The 12,704-nt window shown below is 37.1% G+C and overlaps 1 protein-coding gene across 1 annotated transcript in view; it reads left to right on the top strand.

The window, feature by feature from the left end:
* Positions 1 to 10,727, top strand: part of LOC126481010 (UDP-glucose 6-dehydrogenase) — a 94,189-nt gene extending 83,462 nt beyond the window's left edge. Inside the window, exon 11 of the mRNA XM_050104465.1 lies at positions 10,588 to 10,727. Coding sequence (XP_049960422.1) covers positions 10,588 to 10,670 — 83 coding nt within the window. The 3' untranslated portion in view covers positions 10,671 to 10,727. The remainder of the gene's footprint in view (positions 1 to 10,587) is intronic.
* The last annotated feature ends 1,977 nt before the right edge of the window (positions 10,728 to 12,704 follow it).

Genomic DNA, 12,704 nt, shown 5'->3' with positions numbered 1-12,704 from the left:
GATTGTGCTGTAATGTACTAGTTCAGTTGCAGTCATCTGAATGCACACACAGCTGTGAAAGATATATTTGTGTAGACACTGTTTACACAATCAATAGATATTAGTTTCAAAAATACAACTGCTAAGAATATTTTAAAAAGTTATTACGTGTAAAACCTTCCCAGGGGACACCGCCTTATCAAAGGTACCTTCAGTGCCGGGCGGGAGGGTTTGCGTGCTCCGATGAAGTCAAGAGCTGTGTCGGCAGTAGCGTAGCTACTGGCAGGGTCACTCAAGCTGGAGTGCTCTTGACAAAGGAGTCAGACAAAGTGTGTCCCACAACATAGGGCAGGGAGGGCTCTATAGGCGTAGTGAAGCCAGCTTCCCTAAAGGAGTAAACTTCATACAAATCCTGGTCCTCCAAGTTGGGGGTTGGGCAAGTGGCTAACAACTCCTTCCTGTAAAAAAAAAACTCTTGTTCAGGAACCTCAGAGTAAAGAAGCCGGAGGAATTTATGAACGACGACATGGTACTGTTAAAGGCAAACGAAAAAATTATGTATTTATTGGAACCTGAAACGTACAATCGCTGTACAGATCGGGGGCCCTGAGGTCACTGCTAGATCAACTCAGTAAAACCAAGGCAGGCATAATTGCCCTACAGGAAATACGATGGACTGGACATGGAATTCTTGATAGGGGAAGCTGGATAATTTTCTACCATGGTTCGGAGAGCCACCATGAATTTGGTACAGTGTTCGCGGTAAGACAAAAATATAAACACTTAGTGAGTGGATTCACTGGAATAACATCTAGGATCTCACAAATGTGATTGAAGACCCGATTCTCAAACTACCCATTGATCAATGTATATGCACCCACAGAAATATCAGATGACCAGGATAAAGACACCTTTGAGAACCTCAAGAGAACTTATGATAGATGCTTTGTGTATGACACTAAAATAATTATTGGAGACCTCAGTGCACAGATTGGTAAAGAACAACATTACCTCCCACTAATAGGAAAGCACAGCCTCCATGAATACACAAATGACAATGGCCACAGAGTCATTTAGTTTGCACTGTCACATAACATGACTGTAGGTAGCACTATGTTCCCACACAAAAGGGTTTATAAAGCAACATGTTGTAGCCCTGATCAGAGTACCTTCAACCAAATTGGTCATGTAATTATTGATGGCAGACATTCCTCAAATTTACTAATGTACGAACTTACAGAGGAGTTAATGTAGATTCAGTTAATGTAGATTCAGACCACTACCTTGTAATTGCGAAACTAAGAGCTCGAATATCCAATGCAAGAAAAGTCAAAGGAACACCTCAAAGTAAGTATATGGTATCGAAGTTAAAAAATGAAGACCTCTTTAAAACGTATTCTGCGCAAGTTGCTGAGAATCTTGCAATATACACCCCTAGTGTAAGTGATAACCTGGATCAGGAATGGAACACTTGCAGTGATGCAGTCATTAAAGCAGCAGAAGTAGTGGTAGGGAAAGAAGGAAAACAACCAAGGAATTCCTGGTTTGATGAAGAATGTAAGAGAAAAGTCAGGAGAAAAATCTGGCATACAGGAAAATGCTTGAAAAATCATATACTTGTTTAGCAAAAAGAAATTATCAAGATAAGAGTAAAGAAGGGAAGAAACTGTATTGGAGAAAGAAAAGGGAATGGGAAAGAAAGCAGACTGAAGAGCTGGAGACAATTGGGAAAACAAATGATGTTAGAATATTTTATCAGGAAATTAATAGTGAAAGAAGAGCATTTAAGCTGCGCATCAACCTGTGTAAAAGTAAAAATGGGACACTACTGACCGATGATCAAGAGATATTGAAGCATTGGGTAGAGTATTTCAGTGAACTGTTGGATGCTTCAGAGTCCCCAGTTGCTCCAGAAGGTGATGCCTCCCCCCACCCCCACCCAAGGAGAAGTGAAGAAAGCCATTGTCCCATTGAAGAACAATGAAGCACCAGGGACTGACAATATAACATCTGAGCTAGTGAAAGCTGGAGGAGTTGAGCTAAATCGTAGGATCTACAAGACTGAGTGCCTCATCTGGGAAAAGGAAGAGTTACCAGAAGAATGGAATATAGGGATAGTGTGTCTGGTGCACAAGAAAGGAGATCTATTTGAATGCAGCAACTACAGAGGCATAACACTTTTAAATATTATATATAAAGTACTATCTAATATCCTGTTTAGTAGACTTTCACCTATAGCAGATCAGAAACTATCAATGTGGGTTCAAACCAGGAAAGTCAACTGTAAACCGGGTATATACTCTCTGACAAATAGTAGAAAAGACCAGTAAATTCAATGTTGGTTTTTTCATTGACTTTAAATCTGCATTTGACACAATAAACTGGGCCAAACTTTATGGGGCAATGCGAGGATTTAGAGTGCCTGGAAAATTGGTGCATTGAACAGAGGTTACCCTAAAGTATCCCCAGAGTACCATGCAAGTGCAGTCAAGACTATCACCTCAGTGGGCTAAGGCAAGGAGATGGGCTTTCTTGCCTACTTTTTAACCTGGCACTTGAAAAAGTGGTATGTGAATCGGGTATTCAGACAAGAGGAACTATCTACTATAAGTCTGGACAATTGCTGGGATATGCAGATGACTTGGATTTAATGAGCAGAACACTTAGAGATCTACAAAGCACATTTTCAGCTCTAAAACTGAGTGCAGAGAAGATGGACCTGAGAATTAATGAAGAAAAGACAAAGTATATGTATAATGGCACTCACCAACCCTTACAGCCCACAATAACCCTTGATGGATTGACATTTTAGTGAGTGGAATGTTTCACCTATATGGGCTCAAATGGCACCACCTTTACTGCAATTATGGCTGGCGTAAGTGCTTCTAACCGATGCTGCTTTGGAATGTGGCGACATTTTAAATCCAAGCTTATATCAATAGGGACTAAGTGCCGACTTTACAAAATGCTGATATGCCCAGTACTTACTTATGACTCAGAAACATGGACAATTATGAAGCAAGATGAAAAACAAAATTGTGGTCACGTGAAAGAAGTATACTGAGGATTTTTGGACCTGTATATGTAAATAGGACCTGGAAAAGGTGAAGAAATGATTAACTTTATGACTGCTATAAGGAGGATGACGTGGTAAAGTTCAGAAAGCTGCGTAGACTGAGATGGGCTCGACATGTAATGTAACTCGAGATAGATCCCACAAGGAAAGCCTGCTGCAGTGAACCTAGAGGACGAAGAGCAAGGGGACAACCTAGGTTGAGATGGAGCGACGAGGTTGGAGAGGACACTGCCAGAGTCGGTTGCCATAACTGGAGGTCCATGGCGAAGTCCAGAGAGGAATGGCAGAAAATTATTGAGGAGGCCAAGTCCCATCCTGGGATGTAGAGCCAATGGAAGAAGAAGATTATGTGTAAAAAGTAGTTGTGCTGCTGGATATTGTGGTGTTTCAGCGTATTAAAATTTTGTTGTGACTCGATAGGATTAGTCGTAAGCTACATTTTAGTCAGTCAGTCAAAGACGTGGGGTGTATTTCCTGACAGACTTAAATGTGCAGTAGTAGCACCCATCTATAAAACTAGAAATACGCAAACCACTTTTAATTACGGACCTGATTGATTCCTTACAATCTTTTGAAAAGTGTTTGAGTGAGTAGCCTATGATAGAATGTTGTCTCATTCTTACGAGCAGAATGTGTTAAATGCCTTGTAGTTTGACTTTTCATAATAGGTTTCCACTGAGAAAGTCATACGGGAACTCAAGTGAATTCTTGGCAAAGCTAAACAATAAATATTATCCTGTTGGTATAGCCTGTAACCTTGACAAAGTAACTAATAGTGTGGAACACAAAATATTATTTGACAAACTAAATTTTTATGGCATAAGTAACATATTTCTCGAGCAAATGGCATCATACCATCACAACAGAAAGCCAAGAATCACATTATCAGACTGTGCCACAAGAATGATACTAATCTTGGAATGGCAAAACATACTGTGGGCTCCCACGAAGGTTGCATTAGGATTACTTATTTTAACATACATAGATGATCTTCTAATGACTTTAAAGAACAGTTCAAAAACTGTAACATTTGCTGCTGACATGAGCATGCTAATCAAGGTCCAAATTCAAATTAGTAGATGCAACTCAGATGATAGTGGACATTCCTCCAAGTGATTCACAGCTAACAGTTGGTCTTAATCTCTCAAAGACTCATATTATACAATTTTAAACAAGCAAATATGACCTTTTAGCACCAGAAGTAGACATCAATAGCCATGTACTGAATGAAGCAGTGTGTGAAATTCTTTGTGGTCCAGTTGGACAAAAAGTTAAAAGGGAGTCAACACATGGATAAAAATTAATCAAGAGCATTATGCCCTTAGAAGCATCTGTCATTATGTTGATCAAAAAACAAAGGTATGATCTTTCTACAGACGTAAGCTCCCTGTTCTCTTAAGGAATTACCTTTTTGGTGTAGTGCGGCTGAAGTAAATAAAGTATTTGTTCAGAAGAAGTTATTGTGTAAAGTAGATAACGTCACACCTCGCAGATGTCTTTCTAAGCATTTCCAGTCTGAGCTGCCAGTAGTAGTGGTCATCATGCATGAGGTGTGCTTGCTTGTGTGGATGTGTGTTTGTTTTCTTCGGTGAAGAAGGCTTTAGCCAATAAATATAATTTGTAACAGTCTTTTCATTGTGCCTGCCTGCAGCTCAACAGACAATCTTTACAGTGACTAGCAATCTGTTTATTTCCTAATATTGTTGGGATTCCAACTGGAGTTCAGCAGAGGAACAAACAGCTTTTTTCAGTGTTATGGCTTCCTCTCTAATTTGCTAGGTTATATTTCACTGTCATAATTACAAAGAGTATTAAGCATTTCAGTTTATCATTGCTACAGTGTATGATTTAAGTTTATATCATTTGCTTGTCTGTTTTTCATGTATAACTTGACTCATTCCATACACCTGAAGGTTCATCCTCTGAATGGTATCTATGGAATACAATGCATGAAGATATACAGTTTTCAACCTTATTCATCATCTTATATTGCTGAAGTGTAAATCATCGCATACACATTGAGGGCATGATTTTAATTCATTGATTGAATGATTTAAATTTATTTCCTAATTTAAACTAACCCCAGAAAGCCCAGGATGGCATAACAATAATATTATTAAAAGGACAGAGTGCTGCTTACCATAATTTTGATAATGAACCCAAATAAATTACATTCATTAATAGCATTTTTACTGGGATTCCAGATGAAAGCTGCAGATATTTCACTGCTCCTTCTAACACCTATTTTCAGCTAAACCAATTTTACTGAAAAAGTAAGGCTAGAGAACAATTGTGCTCAATTAGGTCAATATTTAGTTTAAAAATGTGCTATTTTAGTTATAAATTGCACTACAAAAATACATTCTTTTATTAACAAGATTTATAATAAAGAAGGTATTTTGAAAGCAGATCACAGCTCCAACTTGCTACATTCAAACTGACATGAAGTAATATAGTACAGTTTGATTGTAACTGAGGAAAAAATGTGCATTTATCCCAGTAGCCTCCTTATCTAATATCACAATGCTTGATATTGAAGATGACAATCTAATTGGGCAACTATTTTACATATGTTGCTAATGAACTGCTGAAATGTGGAAACTGTAGAGCAACAACGCTAATTCTTTAGCCCATAGCATTATATATATATTTTTTTTTTTTAAGACTTTAACTTGTAGAAAATATACTCCAAAAATTATATGGTTGAACAGTTAGTGGCAATGTAGATCCTGCATGATGTTTTCATTCACTATTCACAAATTACTCCAACATTTTATATTCCCCACGTAATATTAATTGTGACCTATATACCACATTTAACCAACCAGAAATAATCATGTCGACCAAGAATCACCTTCCAACTGTACAAGGTGTGTCCAGAAACTAAGTAAAGTCTCATTCTACTACCACCGCAGCACTAGCATCACAGTTCCACACATTCACACTCGCCTCTCTGGTTCATTGTCTTTCCACTGATGTCATTACAGCAGCCTTGTGTTGTGTTCACATTTTTTATTGATCACTCAAAACTTTTAAGACCATCTCTGAGCCTACAGAGTATGAAGCGCCTTCTGTAATATGGTTTTTGAAAGGGAAGAATTCTCAGCCAGTTAAAATTCATCAGCTTTTAGAGATTTATCATGAAAATTTAATGACATGAAATGATGAGAAAGTGGGTGGGACAATTTAATGATGGTTTAGTCGAGAAAGCAATTGAGAAAATTCATGAAAACAGACAGTTCACAATAAAAATGGTCTATGTAGAGTTTCCAAAGATTTAGAAAATGGTTTTGCACAAGATTGTCACAAAGCACTTAAATTCTTGCAAATTGTGTTCCCTTTGGGTTCTGAAAATGCTTATAGAAGTCCGCAAAACAAAGTGACTGCAGTGCTTTGACATTTCGTACCAAATACTTTATGCGGGAGATGAATTCTTAAATAGAATTGCGACTGTTGATGAAATGGGTTTGTGAGGTCCCTCCAGAATCAAAACAACAGTTGATGGACTGGAGGTACTCACAATCTCACCCCCCCCCCCCCCCCCAAAAAAAAAAAAAAAAAATCAAAACATTTCTTGCACAAAAAATTGTGCACTGCATTCAGGGCAGACTGTCTGACAACTTCCTTCCCAAAGATGAGACTGTCAATGTGGTACAGTGCTGTGAAACACTGAAAACTGAGCGAGGTGGCGCAGTGGGTAGACACTGGACTTGCATTCGGGAGGACGACGGTTCAATCCCGCGTCCGGCCATCCTGATTTAGGTTTTCCGTGATTTCCCTAAATCCGGGATGGTTCCTTTCAAAGGGCACGGCCGACTTCCTTCCCCGTCCTTCCGTAATCCGATGAGACCGATGACCTCGCTGTTTGGTCTCCTTCCCCGAAACAACCAACCAACCAACCACTGAAAACTTAAGCACTGAATTCAAAACAAAAGGCGTGGAATACTCAGTCAAGGCTCTGTGTTGCTTTGTGACAATGCATGTCCCCATTGTTCTGGTGTCACTCAGCAATTTGGTTGGGAGCAGTTGGATCACCCATCATACAGCCCCAGTCTCGCAGCTTCTGACTACCACTTGTTCTTGAACTTGAAGTGTGATTTTGGAGGAAGGCACTATGATAGGGATGGCAATGCAAAAAATGGGGTTCAGCAGTAGCTGTTTTCATTGGCAGCATCTTTCTATGAAGAGGCATAGAAAAGTTACTTTCCTGCTGTTACAAATGTTAGAACAATTGTGACTACTACATAGACTAAGAGTTCAAGTGATGCTCTTTCTTGTGAAAATAAAGTTTGGTTTGAAAAAAAAAAATGTTTAGACTTATTTTCCAAAATAGTATTTACTTTCCAGACATGCCTTTTATATGTATATAACAAAATAAAATACCGGATATATAAGATAAGACACCGGAAGGCTCCAAACAGATTACATAATGGTAACAGAGATTTCGAAACCAGGTTTTATACTACAAACCAGCCCCAAGACCATGTGTGTATTCTGCACATGTAATTCATTGACTGCTGCTTAGAACTGAAGAAACTGCAGAAAGGTGGATAAATTGAAACAAATTCAGAGGCAGTTTACAGTTTCAAAAGGAGCATTAAGCAACAATTGACAGAAATGGGGATAAGAAATTCAATAGAAGATAAACAGGTAGATTGTGGTGACAGCAGAGGATCAAACAGGCAAACCATGTGGCCCAGCAGAAATCCTTGGATAACAAGTGAGATGTTTACTGATATGATGAAAGGAGAAAATATAAAAACTCAGCAAATCAAGCAGGTGACAGCAAATACACACATCTAAAAAGTGAGTGCAGAATGTACAAAATGGCCAAGAAGGAATAGCTGGACAAGAAATACAAGGCTTTAGAACCATGTATGATTAGAGGAAAAAACAAATGTTACCTGTAGGAAAATAGAGACCTTTGGATTAAAAAGAAAGAGCTCTATGAATATCAAGAGCCAGGACAGAAAGCTGAAAAGTGGAAGGAATATATAGAAGAGAAATGAGCTTCAAGTCAATGTTGTTGAATGAGAAAAGGAAGTAGGTTATGATGAGACAAATTGTGAGAATAATTTGACAGAGGACTAAATGACCTATGTTGAAAAAAGACCCGAGATGGTATTTGCTCAGAGTTATTGAGATCCTTGGGGGAGAGAGAGAGAGAGAGAGAGAGAGAGAGAGAGAGAGAGAGAGAGATGATAGAACTATTCAACCTAGTATCTAATATGCAAGATATATGAGAAAATACTCTTGGACTTCAAAAAGAAGGTAATAATTCTGAATCCATAGACAACAGGTGCTGAAAGGCATGAATACATAAGAATGCAAAATTGGCAAAAGCTGACATTGGGGAAGATCAGTTTGTGTTCCAGAGAAATGTAGGAACATGTTAGGCAAACTGACCCTAAGACTTACCTTAGGTGATACACTTAAAATGGGCAATCCTACCTTTAACAGATTCTTTTATGTAGAGAAAGCTTTCAACAATGCGGCTCAATACACTTTTTGAAATTCTGAATGTAAGAGGAATAAAATACAGGAAGCAAAAAGTAATCTACCACTTGTACAGAAAACTAGACTGGGGTTATAAGAACTTAAGGAAGCATTGGCAAGAAGGGAGTGAAACATTATTGTAGTACATGCCTGATGTTATTCAAACCATATGTTTAGTGATATCTAAAAGAAATGGGGACATTTTGGAAAGGGAATTATAAATCGATGAGAAGAAGTAAAAACTTTGATGTTTGTTGATGACGTTTTAATTCAGTCAGGGATGGGAAAAGATTTAGAAGAGCATTTGAACAGAATGCACAGTGTTGTGAAAAGAGGTAATAAGATGAATATCAATGAAAGTAAAATGAAGGAAACAATGTAGTCAAATTAAATTAGGTGATGCTGAAGAATTAGATTAGGAAATGAAACATTAAAAGTAGTAGACAATTTTGCTATTTGGGCAATAATGTAAGTGACAAAGTAGACAGGATGTAAAATGAAGACTGTCAATAGCAAGATAAACATTCCTGGAAAAGAGAAATTTTTTAATTTTGTATATAAAGTTAAATCTTGGGAAGTCTAATGTGGAGAGCTGTATCAAACCAGTCTACAAATTGAAAATCACAAGGACATAAATGACCTCTCTTATATTTGTGAAGCAAAATAGTTATTTTTGCTGACAAAACTAAGTTAAAATGGAATACAACTGACATATGTCAATAGGAGGAGTGATCAACGTTATTGTATGATTACATTTTAACATAAAACATGGTACCCACAAATCTGTATTAGACAGTGCATAACTTAACCAATAAAGGAAGAGCATAAAGTAAGGACAGTAACTAGCAAAAAATGTTAAAGAAAACAAACAATTAGTAGCCAGACTGATAAGAAATTTAATTGGAAACAACATATTAATGATACGTAGAATAAGAGTAATGTTGGTTTCTCCAAGTACTTTAGTTCAAGATGAGGAAAGGAAACTCATGTTACAACATATTTTGATATCTTAGCTATTTTTGTATGTAGTCTCTCTTCCAGTTTAAAAACATTTTATGTATGTCTCCACAAGCTTTCACATGCCTTTTGCATTGTCAGTTGCCACCAAGTTGTTGAATCAGGCACTAATGTCCTCTCTCAGTTTGTTGTCATTTCCACAGTGCTCCCTCCCCCACAAAGTCCTTCTATTTGGGAAAATGATGATAATCACTCAAGGCCAAGACCAGGCTATAAGGTTAATGTTCAGAAACTACCCATTTAAACTGTTGGAACAAATCCTCCATCAACTCAGCAGAATGCAAGTGGGTGTTTTTGCGAAGAAGCACAATGTCAATGGACAAGAAATACGCTGCTTGTTTCAAATGGTGCAGTGTAGACTTTGTTTCTTCTTCAGTCAAACATCCATGATCTCTTCTTGCACGCACTTTTATTTACTCCAAATTACATTAAGAATTTGCTAAAGAGTTGATCGTGACATTTCAAGAGAGCACAAGCTCAGTCCATCAATAGTGAACCATCTATCCCACAGATGCTTACAAGGAGGCACTAGCCACGAGTACAGATTTGTTATTCATTACAGAATTCTTATACAAAATGAATAACCAATAATGCTCTGGAATGTAATAAGTTTTATGTGTCACCTATAAAATTTAGTTCTTGTGGCATGACAGTTCTCAAAACTGACCAAAATGGCAACTTTAGAGTCTTATCCCTATTCCATTTGTGAATGGAACTGAAAATGGAATGATTAGTAGTGGTATAAGGTACTCTCCAACACACACCATACTATGGCTTCTAGAGTATGTATGTAGATGTAGCTATAAGTATTGTATTTTATCAACAGAGCCACACTAAGCAAGCATGTAATGTTAGCTTTCCACATATAAGTAAGTTATTTATACACTGAAACCATATCCAAAAACTCAAAATAAAATAATAATTGAAGTACAAGTACAATTACTCAACAAATATTTGAGATGCTAATTGTTAAAAAAAATCTTGTCATTCTAATTACTGTTTTATTTGTTTCTCTCCAGGTGCTGGGAGACTTTCTTATGGGAGATCATGGCTACATCCTTCCCTGGCAACATTGCTACTGCAGTGCAATAAAGTACATTGATGCATTTATGATGGCACTGTAATGTGTAAGAACTTACATCCCAATAAAAAAAAAAATACTGGAATTCATTTAAGTATTTGTGGAGTCAGGTACAGCCCACTTTCTCCCTGAAACTGACAGAACTGTTTCATTCTCCACCTTTTTCTAATTATTTAAATTATAGTGCTGCACACATTAAGATTGCATTGATTTCTAATTTTTTAAATAACTAGAGGTCACAGATGGCATGCCTCACGAATGATGAATATAATTTACAATAATTGAGGTGTACTCTTAATTAAGCCACTGCTTGTAATATCTTGGATGTTCTGCATAACACGATCTTCAATGTGTTTGAATTACTAACCTGCCCCTATCCCCTACCTTCCAAGACAAATGTATTGAAGAAAACAGTGAAAACATCACTTGAAGACTTAGAGATTATTCAGTTGTGGCATCAATGAAGTAACCTGCTGTGGCTGCTTCTGCCTGTTAATGTGTGACATGATTCATTCCACATCCCCATAGCCTTTCCATTGTGGTGAGATTTACAGAACACAATGTGTGAATGAATGAATGAATGATAAGTGACAAACTTAGCAAGCTGGAGCTTGAAGGATGAGGGTTGATTGTGGTCAGGTCCAGAACATGCAGTATATTTTGGAGTGCCCTGCTTCTCTGTTTTAGTGTACTACTGAAGATGTATGATGAAAAAATAAATGTGTAAGTGATGTTTCTTAACACTGGGCCAACAAACTGAAAAAATTGATTATGTTAGGGACAGGAAAAAGGAAAAAAGTACAAAGGAGTTATAAAACATTCTTGTCACCTCGCAACTTTGAGAAAACTGGGCAAAATGAAAAGGGTATTAACAGAAGTGAAATATCACTGTGTAATATTATTAGGAATATGTTAGGTAGTGTATTACAAAAGTCTGGAAAGTGTTATGTATACATTTGCTAATAAGTTAAAATGAGTGACATTGTTGAGTTGAACACTCCAATGATATCCCTTTTGTCAGAACCCCAAAGAATGTCTGTAGCACCTTGAAGGTGCGGCAAGCAGCTAGTGCCAAACTGAAGCATTAAATCAGTCCTTAAGCCATGATTTGTTAGCTCAGTTCACTGCACATTACACATGCTTGTCACACATGTTCATTAAAAATTGTACTCCTCTAAACAGTAACAAGATACCATCTCCAAACTAATTATTATTATTATTATTATTATTATTATTATTATTTCTTTCCTTTCTCAGATGTTATGTCTGGTTAAAAATGGAAAGTGACGCGGACCTTGATCAAGTGTGACTTCCTTTTAACTGTATGGTATATGTTACATTGCATTTAGTAACTTTCGGGTAATTGAACATGTATCAATAATTACAGATTTCTGTAGTTGTATATATACATTTGGATGTAGCTGTATTATGTTGATGTACTGGTGGATATTGTGTGGTATGACTCCTGTAGTTGATAGTATAATTGGTATAATGTCAACTTTATCCTGATGCCACATGTCCTTGATTTCCTCAGCCAGTTGGATGTATTTTTCAATTTTTTTCTCCTGTTTTCTTCTGTATATTTGTTGTATTTGGTATGGATATCTTGATTAGTTGTGTTAATTTCTTCTTATTGGTGAGTATGATGTCAGGTTTGTTATGTGGTGTTGTTTTATCTGTTATAATGGTTCTGTTCCAGTATAATTTGTATTCATCATTCTCCAGTACATTTTGTGGTGCATAATTGTATGTGGGAATGTGTTGTTTTATTAGTTTATGTTGTATGGCAAGTTGTTGATGTATTATTTTTGCTACATTGTCATGTCTTCTGGTGTATTCTGTATTTGCTAGTATTGTACATCTGGTTGTGATGTGATCTACTGTTTCTATTTGTTGTTTGCAAAGCCTGCATTTATCTGTTGTGGTATTGGGATCTTTAATAATATGCTTGCTGTAATATCTGGTGTTTATTGTTTGATCCTGTATTGCACTCATGAATCCTTCCGTCTCACTGTATATATTGCCTTTTCTTAGCCATGTGTTGGATGCGTCTTG

This window comes from Schistocerca serialis, chromosome 5 (genome assembly GCF_023864345.2).
Source record: "Schistocerca serialis cubense isolate TAMUIC-IGC-003099 chromosome 5, iqSchSeri2.2, whole genome shotgun sequence".
In the NCBI taxonomy this organism is placed as follows: Eukaryota; Metazoa; Arthropoda; class Insecta; order Orthoptera; family Acrididae; genus Schistocerca; species Schistocerca serialis.
This window is presented reverse-complemented; position numbering and strand designations above follow the sequence as displayed.